This window comes from Budorcas taxicolor, chromosome 7 (assembly GCF_023091745.1).
Source record: "Budorcas taxicolor isolate Tak-1 chromosome 7, Takin1.1, whole genome shotgun sequence".
NCBI classification, from domain to species: domain Eukaryota; kingdom Metazoa; phylum Chordata; class Mammalia; order Artiodactyla; family Bovidae; genus Budorcas; species Budorcas taxicolor.
Window position 1 is genome coordinate 52,863,612 of NC_068916.1, and position 12,909 is coordinate 52,876,520.

At 52.2% G+C, this 12,909-nt stretch overlaps 1 protein-coding gene across 6 annotated transcripts; it reads right to left on the minus strand.

Annotated features, from left to right (window-relative positions):
* Window positions 1-211: 211 nt before the first annotated feature.
* SPRY4 (sprouty RTK signaling antagonist 4) lies at window positions 212-11,157 on the minus strand. 6 transcript variants are annotated; one of them, XM_052643086.1, is made up of 4 exons: window positions 11,013-11,157; window positions 7,976-8,040; window positions 5,799-5,860; window positions 212-1,284 (listed from the first exon to the last, which is right to left on the minus strand). In XM_052643086.1, exons 1-4 carry the CDS (start codon window positions 11,037-11,039, stop codon window positions 338-340), a joined length of 1,101 nt encoding a protein of 366 aa, XP_052499046.1. In that variant the 5' UTR covers window positions 11,040-11,157; the 3' UTR covers window positions 212-337. The 6 variants fall into 6 exon arrangements, with proteins under 6 accessions (XP_052499046.1, XP_052499048.1, XP_052499047.1 ...); XM_052643088.1 differs by lacking the exon at window positions 5,799-5,860 and adding an exon at window positions 1,756-1,816 and having other exon boundaries at window positions 11,013-11,038; XM_052643087.1 differs by lacking the exons at window positions 5,799-5,860; window positions 11,013-11,157 and adding exons at window positions 1,756-1,816; window positions 3,176-3,210 and having other exon boundaries at window positions 7,976-8,025.
* Between the last annotated feature and the right edge of the window lie 1,752 nt (window positions 11,158-12,909).

Consider the following 12,909-nt stretch of genomic DNA (forward strand, 5'->3'; position numbering starts at 1 on the left):
ATTCAAGCAGCTGCAACTTCCGGATATGTGTCCACATCTGTGTTCCATCTTCTGGAAAAGAAAAATCACCCCCAAACCACACCACACCCCTGCCACTGTTTCACACAAAGTTCCAGGATCCTGAACAAAACAACCCCAAGGTGCTTCTTCATCCTTTTGGGGAAGAGCGGGGTGGGTGATGGTGGTCCCTATTTCTTCAGCAGCTGGGGGTGGGGGGTGGGTGGAGTGGCAGGGTCAGCCTCAGGATGCTAAAACCTCTGGCTGTGCCATGGTGCTCTTCTCAGGTGTCAGAAGGGAACCAGGGTTCCAGGCGGAGCGCTGGGCTTGTCCCCGAGCATCAGAAAGGCTTGTCGGGTCTGCTGGCCTTGGCGTCCCCAGCGGCTGCCTTGCAGATGACGCTGTTCGTGTGCTTGCAGCGGCACCCGGGGCGGCACAGGCGGTCGTAGCCGCGCTGGGCCAGCTTCACACAGCCAGTGGCGGGCAGGTAGCAGAGCAGACAGGGCAGCACCAGGGACAGGGCACCCATGAAGGACCAGCGGGCGCAGCAGTTTGAGCGGGAGCAGGAGCAGGGGTGGTCGGCGCAGGAGCCCTCATCGTCCTCGTTGGTGCAGTGGTAGAAGATGCCCTGCACCAGGCACATGCAGGTGCCATAGTTGACCAGCGTCTGCGCGGAGCACAGGCACTCCTGGTTGCAGACCCAGCAGGAGGGCAACGTCCGGGGGGACGCGCACTCCTTGCACTTACACTTCCCGCAGGCCTCGCACAGCAAGAAGTGCTTGTCCAGCTCTGGGGGGCCAGAGGGGCCCTTAAGGTCCAGCGGCTTGCAGTGGATGGCCTTGGGCTGGATGCGCACAGCCCTCGGGGAGGCCTGATCAGCCATGGGTGGGGGCGCCATGTGGTCTAAGAGGCGCTGGTCGGAGGACGTGCTGCTGCTGCTGCTCACAGAGCTGGGGCGCCCGCTGAAGGAGATCCAGTGGTGGGTGATGTCCTGGTCACAGCGGGCTGGGGTTGGGGCCAGCTCTGGGGCGCCACCCCGGGTCCGCTTGGGGCCAGAGGGGGGTGCCAGGCCAGGGTTGTCGATGTAGTCGTTCTCCACATGGCTGGTCTTCATCTGGTCGATGGGAAGGATGGTGAGAGGGTGCTGGAGCCGGCTGTGGGCCGTACGGCTGTCCAGGAGGGGCTGGACCATGACTGAGCTGGGAGTCAAGGGGACGCTCTGTGGGATCGGGGGCTCCATGGGGCCGGAGGTCCTGGGATGTGCAGAGTAACAGGCTTCTAGGGGCCCTGGGTAGGGGGGAGGAAGAGAATGGATTCCAGGCATCAATAGGTGGCCTGTTAACACCCCCATCCACCATTAGGTCCTTGGGAGCCCAAATGAAATAGGATTCCTTTGGTGGACTACCCAGCATTAAGGCTTAGATGATTACTATTAACAGTAATCACAATTTTAAGTGGTAGAAATAACTTTTTAGCACTTACAAGGACTCTTCTAAGCATCATATTATTATGTTATCAACTTTTCACAATAACCCTAGAATGTAACTACCATTACCCCTTTTCTAGTTATAGGGAACTAATGTTCAAAGTAGCTTGTCCAAAGTCACACAAAACCATCAGTAGCAGAACTAGGGCTCAAACTTGGGCCATCCAGTTTCATTCTTATAATCCCCATGAAACATGCTTCTGATTTATGACAGACAGAGCTAGCAGTTATAAACGCAGGCTCTGTAGTTAGATCGAAGTTCAAGTTCTCACCTTTGCCTAGCAGTGCTGCTGTGAATGAGGTTCTTTAACTTCTGTGCCTTAGTACTGTCACCTGTAAAATGGGTTCTTGTGAGAACTAAATGAAAAAATGCATATCCAGGACCTAGCATTTTACCTGACACACAGCACGTACTCTAATTTACCACCAACCCAGAGAGCAACCATTTAGATTTCCTGAGCACTTCATGTTTGGGAACACATGTAAGAATTAAAGATTTTAAAATTAAAAAAATAAAAAACTATTAAAAAAAAAAAAAGGCACGACGAATGAGTACCAAGTGTTATGCTGAATGTGAGGATGTAGTGACTACAACAGTGAGTCCCTGTGTGCTCCCGTGGAGTTTTTATCAGCTAGATAAACAAAAGCCTTTATTTCAGATAGTCACAAGAGAAGGAGGAGCTGTATCTGATGCCTACACAATCAGGATATTTACTTATTACTACTACTTCTAAGAGCAACAACCTCCAGTGGCTAATAACCCCTGGGCAGGTGCCCTCTGACAACTTGGATGGGAAATCCTCTCCGAGGGGCACTCACTTCACCCATTTCCAAATACTGAGCTGAACATTCAGCCTAAATGCTGTTTACTAGAATAGCTAAGCCAAGCCTGGATCAGTTTCTAATTTCACCGAGAGAGTGCAATTTTAAGTTGGAAACTGGCCAGAGATTCAACTGCAGTGCCTGACACGGAACCCCAGGAAGTCACTTAAATCAAAGAGCGGAAACGGCTTGGTTCAAATTTAGAAAGTGCACATTGTTTTCTATTAGAAGTGCCATTTCCTCGCCTGCTGACCTTTACATTTGGAATTCGGCTGGAGATCAATTTAAAGAAGTAGCAGCAGAGGCCAAGACCTCTGCCCAATTTGGAATCCCAGAGAAAGATTAGACTCTGGGAAGATTCCACTGGGCTTGTGGCTGGGGGATAGAACAGACAGCCAGGGCGAAGATAGAAGGAGATCATAACCACCTTTAAAAAAGACAAAAAACCACATTGGATTAATGTGCTATGGGGTAGGGCTTCAGTAAATGCTTTTTCAAGATGCCAATGATGCTCTAATTTGGAGAGCTGACACTGTACCTCTGCTATTGGTTCATCTTGCCTCAAAGGTGATACCTTGGGAACTCCCTGGCAGTTTAGTGGTTAAGACTCCAAGCTTCCACTGCCGGGGGTGGGGATTCGATCCCTGGTTGGGGAAATAAGATCCCACATGCAGTGACAAAAAATGAGAAAAATCCTTCAACTGAATAAAAATGAAAATACAACACATCAACTTAAAAACAATTAAAAAAAAAAAGTGATACCTAAGAAGAGGATGTGGATAGGTTTCCACTTCCAGTTCTAACCTCACATCCCTCCAGACTTGGGCCCCAGCTAGTCACCCTAGTATTCCAATTACAGGAGAAGGATACCTGGCTCTGCACGACACATCCATACTTATCGATGTCTATAATAGAGAATGAAGAGAGAGAGAGAGAGAAAAGCCATTCAGGACAACTCTGCATTATACTTCCTCTGCTTGGAAACAATGGTTTGATTAGAAATGGTTCCGTTGTTGGGGACGGACTTCTTAGATGCTTTCCAGCCTAACTGAAATAAAGAGCTCGGTCTAGGTGCAAAGTTCATGAAGTGAATGAAAGGGAGCTTATCCCCAGGGTTCTCATCTGCAGAAAAAAGCCCTAAGTCTTTTCTACAAGGTTCATTGCTCAGTCAACTGATATTTCCCCTTCACAAAGGCCATGAACTATTGGCTTTGGTCCCACAGCCCTATCCACTTAAGAGATGCTGGTGTTTCTGTGCAGAGTTTTTCCCATTTCAGAGAATGTGTGCCTGGGGATAGCCTCTCTCGTGCCTCGTGTTCCCTCCACATGTCAGGAAAGCATCATCTTCAATGAGGAGACTTTCCTATGGCAGAGTTTGACTTCAGTGTCAGGCAGGTCTGCCACCAAGAAGCCGTTCTTTGCCGAGACAGCCTCCTTTAGGGGTCCTGGGTTTGGGGCTGGATGAGAGATGTCAGTTGAGCATTTTGGGAGAGGAATTTTTTCCAAGGCTCAAGCTGGTCATTGGGCAGAACTTCAGGAATGCTAAAGTGGGCTCACTTTGTTCTTTGCAGGGATTCCAAAGCCTTGCTTCTAGAATAAATGGGTTTGGGGTCAAAAGAAGAAGAGTTAGGAGCCCCAGGTTCCAGCTCTGCCTGGAGGAAAAGGTGTGACTCGGCAAAAGAATGGAAAATGCTGACAGAGGCTCAGGAGTCGACTCTCTGGCGCCAGCCAAGAGGTGCCTCCGCCAGAACCCCCACCCCGGACAAAGACAACGTGATTCCCCTATGCCAGAAGCTCAGGTCACAAAGCTCAGGGTCCTGCCAACAAAATGTCAGTGGCAGTTTGAAGGCTGTATTGCCCCATGTAGTTGAGCTTTCATCTCTTAGGACCAGGGCTGGGACTTGCCATGCTGTGGGTACTCCCTCCCCTAAACCGATCACCCACTCTCCTTCCTCCGATCCTATTCCTGAGATTCTTTAAACAATGAGCACACTTTCTATGGGTGAATCAAAGGCATGGGCAATGCTCAGGGATTTTAACAGATATGGACTCACAAGGCAGATTCTTGGAAAAGTCCCACCAGGAAGCCAGGGTGGGGACAGTGGCTGCTGGTGACGGGATATTGACATTACCCCGCTCCCATTACCCTCCAGAGGCAGCTGTCAACATCTGGGTCTGCACTTAGGGCCAGACAAGGGGGTGGGAAGTGGGTCCCTGATAACTCAGCTCTCTCGGGGTAAGCCACACCCTGGATGGCTCCAGCCGGCATATTCTAAAATGCATCTTCCCCATCATAACACTGATGCAGGATTCCTTCTGGCTACAGCCCAGCAAAAGCCAGCAGCTGGCTCAGACCTATAGGTCTCCAATCTTCTCAGGCTTTATCTCCTAGTTAGCTGGGACCACCCGTCCACAGGACGGTTGAATTCATTTGACTCACGTGAAAAAAAAAAAAACAACTTGCTGATAGCCTGATGGATAACACTTCACACAGCAAAGTGAAGTTTCAAACCCCCACCTCCCCATTCCTAGGTTTCAAAGATCGATCTCTACTCACTGGGACACACTTACCCTCCAGTCTACCCAATACTGCTGAACTTAAGTGTAGTTTAATATGTACTCTGTTTCCCCTGCTAGGAAGGAGATTTGTAATATAAATAGGAGAGAGGAGGCTTTTGCTTCCTTTAGGTCATTTGGGAAACTGATGGCCCATTTGGAAGACTGTGGACAGAGAAACAAAGCCAGGATTCCACTTAGCCAGAGAAGCACTTCTGTGGAGTTGTAGGTGACAGCCTTATGGATTAGCACGAGGAAAGGAAACTTTTACCTCCACTCCAACTTTCTAATAATAATTAATAGTTAGGAAAACACCTCGTATTTATGAAACACTTCTTGGTGCCAGGATCTGTGCTAAATCCTCAGTGATGTTCTTAAATCCTCACCATCACTTTGGAGAATAACACCTACTTTGCAGAGGAAGAAACAGAAGAACAGAGGGTCATAGAGCAGGCAGGTGGTCAGGGCAGGAGTTGAACCCAGTCATCCCCGCTGCCTGGACTTGCAATAACTTCTGGATATTCAGGGAAGGCACCCTTCTCTCTTGTAGCTGAGAACTCTGCCAGTCTCCCGGGTCTGCCATCAGCCCTCGGGGAACCTCATCAGGCCATCTTCGGGCTGTTAACCCAACCAGCCTGGAAATGAAGCCAGACAGGGCTGGTATCAGACTGGCCCCCAGTTAGGGGAATTTTCAGTGTGGAGAGTGGGGGCCAGGGCTTTGAAACCTATCACTAAAGGAAGCATCAGTGCTTAAGGCATCTTTGCTTCCAACTCTGTTTTCTTTGCTGTCCCGTTTGTCCTCCACACACCCCCATTTTACTAAGTGTTTTCATTTTTAGGTTTCTTAAGGTTGAATGGGTCTCACTTGTAGGATCTCACCATAAAGCAGCCCCTAAAAGGGAAGTCTAGAGTGGGTGGGAATCCCCTCTCCTCCCACCTGTAAAGCTGAAGTTCAGGGTCCCCAGGGCACATTCATGGATGTGGCTTCCTGGTCCAGGTCTGTGAGGAAGAGGAAGAGCTAGGGTAAGAGGAAGGCAGAAGAAAGAATACCCAGTCAGTGGGTATTAAAAAGCCTAGAGCACAACGCCCTGTATTTGTCTATGATACCTGCGGGGAGGGGCTGAGCATCAAGGTGACACACAGCTCAGTGCAGGCTGGCTGCAAAGAATCAAGACCCATGTTAACTGTCAGGTCCAGCCATCTACTACTTTCCCTGGACTTAACCCAGGGAGAGGAGTTGAGAAATATTAGGAAAATCTGACAGCTGTACTTTGAAAACTACAGGTCAGCTAATGCCAAACTGACAAGAAGCTCTGAATGAAGGGGCACTTTTTGTACTGCCTCATTCAGTCCTAGCAGGTGCTTTCAGGGAAGGTTGTTTAACCCTTTAACAGCTCAGAGAAAAAGGTCTCTAAGCAATGCAGGAAACACGGGTTCTATCCCTGGGTTAGGAAGATCTTCTGGCGAAGGGAATGGCAACCTACTCCAGTATTCTTGCCTGGGAAATCCCATGGACAGAGGAGCCTGGCAGGATGCAGTCAGTCCATGGCACTGCAAAGACTGGAAGCGACTGAGCAACTTAACAACAGGCTGCGTAAAAGCCCGGGGCTACATTTGCCACTATCCCTTGGGTTCTCTGGGACAACGTCTCAGTTCATTAAGCTCCAATTATTGCTTCAGAACGACTTTAAAGGGGAGGAAGGGGGGAACTTCCCTGGTAACCCAGTGGTTAAGACTCCATGTCCTCAATGCAGAGTGCAAGAGTTCAGTCCCTGGTCAGGGAACTACAATTCACTAAGGATCCTTAAGATCCCACACGACACATTTTAAAAAAATAAAGGGGATGAGGAGGACAAGGGAAGCCAGAGCTTGTGTTCCCTGTACCCTACACAGAGAGAGATCATCTTGGCTGAGAATAAAGCATTTAGACAGCTAGATTTGTCTGAGAATCCGTGCCCCACCTCCACCCCACCCCATTCCAGCACCACTAGGAGCTGACCTCTGGCCATAACCTGTCAGAGATCATAAAAGAAAACAGCTGCTTATCCTCACTTCATCTCATCCTCAGTTATCAGTTCCCAGACTTCTTTTTCCACAACCAGTCAGCTGTGCTCCAGAGCCCCTGTGCAAGGCTGAGTTGGAGAGGTCTTGCTGTACTTTTTGGTTCTGGACTATTCTAACCAGCTACACATTTTGGCTTTGATGTATTCCCCTCATAACTGTTGTCTGCTCGAATCCCAGGGACAGGGCAGCCTGGTGGGCTGCCATCTATGGGGTCGCACAGAGTCAGACATGACTGAAGCGACTTAACAGAAGTAGCAGCAGATCCCCTTAAAGAGGGATTAGAAGTCAAGAGTGAGAAAAGAATGGAGCTAGAAGAAGCCTGTTAAATACTGGTACAGTTTCGGAACCTCTGGCCTGCATCAGAGTTTGGGGGTGGGGGACCAGGAACCTAAACCCCAGGGAGGGACCTCCCCCCACATTGGCACAAAGATCATTTTATTGGTCTCACCACCCTCCACTATGAACTGGAGTTACAATAATAGGTTTTAGCTTACTCCTGGGATGGGGCAGGAAATGACTCCCCCTCCCCCCAACCAGAAAAAGACAAGGGAAACCACTTTTCTGCAAATGGCCACCTGCCCCAGAAGGGCCCCTTCCCTCCTCCACGAGACCAGCACATCTGTGCTCCCTCCCTGGTGCCCTTGCTTCCTCCACTGACTGTCCTTGGAAAGAACAATCATGATCACAGCTGAACGGTGGAGCCTCTTAAACCCAGCCACATGTCCCGGATACATCCCCAGCCTTGTCAGCTGTCTGGATCTGCAGGGTGGCCCCAGGGCCCCTTGAGAGCTCCGCATCCTCCACCCTGTACATCAAGAAGTACCCCAAGTCTCCTGTGGAGGAAGGGTCTTCCTTACAACCAGGCCTGCCTAACAGGCACCCCTAGTAACAAGGGCACAGCCCCAGCCCTGCACACTTGGCTAGCTGCTCAGCTGGCCCTGGCCCCTGGGTGGGGGCGGGGGTTGTTCTCCCCACTCCGCAGATGGGGAGACTAAGGCCCAAGTTTAGCATATTTCCTAACCTCTCATCCGCTCTGACCCAGTTCCCTACCTTGGTCTAGAAGAGGTAATACAATCTTCTGTTATGTTGCCCTTCATCACCTTCTTCCTCTGGCTCTTTTGAAAGAGTAAAAATATATTCCAGTGAGTCATTGCTTTTTGTCCAGTAGCTCTAGGTTGGCCATGCGAGGGGAGCTTCTCCACTCTTGCCCTTCCCCTTCCTTAAAAACACAAGTCGTATCGATATCCCAAATCCAACATTTTCAATTCTGTCCCTAGATCCAGAGGTTTTCCTCACAAGGACACTTCTGCCTCAGCTGGAGCTAGATGATAGACAACTCTGGATGCAGAACCAAACTGAATCCCATAGTTTTTACACTGAACTCCTTCTCTGAAGAGAAGGGGCTCCTTTCTAAGCACCCTGGTACCATTACCTGGGCCCTCTCCAAGAGGACAACCTGGGAAAAGAAAAAGGCTTGTGGGGGGCCCAAAAACTGGTGCTGGAAGATGCGACATGAAGGGACCAACAGCGTCAGAAATCGGAAGAGAATTCCACACATGTGATCCCAAGCATTAAGCTCCAGAGCAGTACATCTCAGGGGCCATTTCTGGAAGTGTTAATGGGTGTTTTTTCCTCCCTTAATTTTAAAATCACTGACTTTCAAGTTTTGCACTGAAAGGCTGCCTTCATTTGTTATTCAAGTCAGAGGCACTGTCACGTTTACCATCTCCACCTATTCTGGAAGGATAAAAGCAAAAATGACATCTGCAAGCTCCAAATGTCTTCAGCCTCTGCCCTGCTTTAACTAGGAATCATTCTGTTCCATGTGGTCAGTCTCCTCCCACAAAGCCCCTTGGAAGCTCTAAGGAGATGTTGCCATTTCAGAGGGTACTGGTAGAAAAGGTGGTGGGAATGAGCAGGAGAGCACTTATTCTCCACAGAACAGAGAGTAAGAATCTAAAAAGGAAGATAACCAAGAGATGTCTTCCTCACTGAGCATTTGTCCATCAAGGAAATTTTATAAATCTGCCATCAAAATGCCTACCTTGTACTAGCCATGCAGCTCAGTTGGTCAGGGTGTGCACTGTTCATATTAGAATTCATCTAGAGCCTTCTGGCAAGTGAGGACCCTCCCAAGGGCTAGGAAAGAGGCAGTTTGATTTTATACTGGACATGTCTACAATTTCTTTCCCACCCTTCTGCTTAAAGAGATAGAGGGAGACAGAGGAAGGGGGCGGGGGTAGAGGGAGGGAGGTAGAGGTGGAAGGGTGTCAATGGCTGCCCTCCCTTTCCTAGTCTGCCCCATACCCACTTAGTTTTTCACTAAGGGGAAAAACTGAAATTTTCAGATGTATATGCCCCATTTGTGTTAAGATCCAGGGAACTCTAAACATTGTGAAATCACCAGTGCAATACTGGGTAGGGCCTCAGGCCAGACCGAACTTAATAAGACATTGATAAACCCACATTTCCTAAATGCTCTGGGCCTTCACCTCCCAGCTTTGTAGCCCTGAGAGGCTCAGAGGCACTGGAGAACCTCCTCAGTCAGCGAACCAGACTGACAGGCACTTTCTCTTACCCAACCCCCAAAGTGGAGAGAATCATGCCACTGGTTTGGAAGCAGGAAGAGGGGGTTCACGCTGGGTCTGGGCACCCCTTTGAACACACACCCTTCCTTTCTTCACAAATCATCTTGGGGAGGAGAGGTGCTCTCCAAGCCCTAATGGGCCACAAGGCAGCTTTCTGTCCCCCTCATCCAGGCCTGGCAAAATGGATACCCATCCACCAGCTGGTGCATGAGGCAGCCAGCATCTCTCCCCTCTGCCCACCATCCAGCCCTCCAGCCCAGTTCTCTTCTTTCCTTCATCACTCAGCCCATCTAGCCATGCAACCATTTTCCACCTCTCTTACTTCCTCTACCCACAACCCCCAGCCCTCAATCAAAGTGAATTGAGAAACTGGCTTCTTGCACAAGAGCAGCTACTGTCTAAATGCTTTTTGATCGTCTGCAGGGAGGGGAAACTGGGCACAGCCCTGGCCCCAGTGATGGAGCCAAGCTCCAGCTGTCCTGGCTGGCCAAACCTGCCCTTACCCCCCTTCATTGCCTCCCAAGCCTTGGCGATTCAGAATTTTCAGAACGTACCGTCTCTGTCCTTTTTTCTTCTCGGTGATGTCAAGCCTGGTACCACCAAGAAGGAAGGAGGGAAGGCAGGAGCCTTATCTCTCCTACGCACGCAACCTCTTCCTCCAGCTCCCACACGCCCGGCATTATGTAAACGCACCTTCAGCCCCCACCACAGCCCCAGCGCGGCCGGGGGCCTCGGGGCCTGGCACAATTCGGTGCCAGGGTATAGGGGGACACGAGGAGGCCGAGGATCCTCAGCCCCTGCAGAGGCCGGGGAAAGGAAAGCAACTGCAAAGCAGTTGCACAGCATAAAATGCGGCAGCAGAGCAAAGGTCAGACGGCGAGGAACCGCCTCACCAGAGAGAGCAGAAATGCCCAGTCCCGGGCCAGCCCTGCGCTGACCATCGAGGGGTAGGCAGAAGGAAGAAAACCTAGTCCATCACGGCTCCGAAGGGTAAACTAAAACCTCCGTCGAGCATAGGCCGCTGCGGCGGGCTGGGGAGATCTACGGCACACTGGCACCGTGGGCAGAGAGCCCAGGGTGGGCGAGCCGCCCAGGGTGAAGGCGCCCGCCGGACCCAAGAGGTGGCTCCTCACGGAGCCCAAAGTCGCCTTTTGCAGCGCCCGAGGTGGGTAGTGGTAGGCGGAAAGGGGCCAGGCCAGAAGCAAACTCCCGGGACACGCACGGGGCTTCTGAGTGGTAGAGTGGGAGAGCCCGGCTTGGCAATGCCCGGGGGTCGGGAACGCCGGTACCAGGCTGTGAGCACCCCCGGCGCCTAACTGGCCCAGCCGAGGGCGTCAGGGAGCTGCGGCGTACCGCAGCTGCTCCAGGAGGCGCAGGGAGAGGGAAAGAACACTGAGGCGCGTATAGAAATAGCGCAGCATTTGCCCCAGCCCGAGGGGGAGTCGCGTTGCGACTCAGAGAAGGGTAGCTTCACATCCCGAAACCGGTCGAGGACTTACTTTGAGGAGCCGCAGAGTCACAAGCATTGCTCCACGTCTGTGTAAACCCCCGAACCCGAGCGGATAGGACGCCGCTGTCCTCGCAGACGCCTGCCGGAGGAACCGGCTCGGCTCCCTGCGCTCCGCAGCGCCAGCTCCGCGCTGTCAGCCTCTCTCACTGCCTCCGCGGCGATGTTGCAACCCCTGCCTGGGAAAATGGCTTTTTTATGAATGGGAGGGAAGGGAGCTCCAGTGCGCACGCGCGCCGCTCGCGATTCTATGAATGGGTGGGCACAAGAGACCCCGCACGCGCATGCGCCGCGTTCCTTTTTTTATGAATGGGGGGCCGGAAAAGGACTTAACCCGTGATTGCTGGGGCTGGCTCTCGCTCCTCTAGGGGCCGTCGCTCTTTTACAAAGAGGGGTGGAGGTTGTTGTTGCCTTTTTTTTTTTTTTCCTTATGAATGGAGGGCGGCGGCGACTGCTGCAGCTGGTTCAGCTGCGCGGGCTGTACCCCCTCCCAGCCTGCGAGAGGAGGTAAAGGCCACCTTCAGGCCACTGCGGACCAGGGTTGGAACCGTCCGTGTTGCTGGGGGCGGGGTGGGGGGGACACGGCGACCTCAGGATCCTGGGCTAAGAGCTGGGTGGGGGAGGACACACCTAGATACAGGGATTTCTGCCCGCCACAAGCATTCAGAGGGCGGGGGAACGAAGGACTCCTGCTAGGGGCCTTCTGTTTCTCTAGAGTAGGGGCGTCGGGGGGGAAGGGTTTTGAAGCTCTTTATCAAAAATTTTAAGAAAATCTCAAAGGTCCATATCAAAGAAGGGCGGAGTGAGGGGTTACTGAGTGAATCTGGTTCCCTTCCTGAGGCTGAGTCTCCCTTGAATAAGTGCAGATCACCCCCCTCCCCCACTTCTTGGGTGTGGACAGGACTGGGCCGAGCCTCTTCCGGCCCTAGTACCCCCCGGAGTGGACTGGCTACTCAGTTAGAGACCTGGCTCTCGCCTGGCAGCGCCCCACTTCCTCCTGCCCCAGTGTAATGTACGCAGTGCTCCGGCGTCCGCCCGCCCTCTGCTGCCCCGGCTAGTGCTCCCCTCCACTCCCGAGCGTTTCTCAGCCCTCACGGGACTCAGGCCTGAGGAAGGCCACAGCCTTTGCTGCTGTAGGCGCCACTCCTCAACCGCCCTGACTAGTGTCCCGCCGGAGAAGCAGGAGCGGTGCAGAATTGGCCAGGTGGATGGGTGGAGCCGTCTGCGCCAAGGATGCTGCTGGGGTGGCCGCGGGATTAGATAACAACAGGGCTCTTGAGCCGCAGAGGAAATGGAAATGGCCGGGATCTTTTCTTTGCAGTTAATGATGGGGCGGGTGGGGCGAGGGGGGGAGGTGGGTAGAGCCTCAGCCCCGGTGGGTGAAAAGAAAAGCCCCCGCCATTAGGCCCGACTCCGGGAAGGCGGAGAGCCCTCGCAGCAGGCCCAGCTCCGCCCAAGAACGGAGGAGGCTGTAGCCTCCGGGGAGTACGGGGTAGGGGGTGGCTTTGATGCAGGGATGAGGCTGGGCTAGGGCCTGAATCCCCCCTGAAAGGTTTATCTTGGTGGTGTTTTCGCTTCACCGAGAGATGGTGAGGCTGACTTTTTCTTCCTACGCCACCATAGGACTGCGCTTGGCAGTTGTCAATGGAGCAGATGGAAAGCTCCAGACCAGAGGTCTGGCCTTGGGCTGGAGCTGGGACCCAGGGGATCGGCAGAGCGAGAGACATTTTACAAACCCAGACCAGAGCCCAAGGTCACCGAGCCTAGGCTAAGATGGCTTCTCGCTAAGCAAATGCACCTGTGTAATGTGATTTACTTACTCATCTCCTGGGGGCAGAGCAGGCCCTCCACTATGAAAGCTTAGTTTTCCTTTGAGGACCAAGATCTTA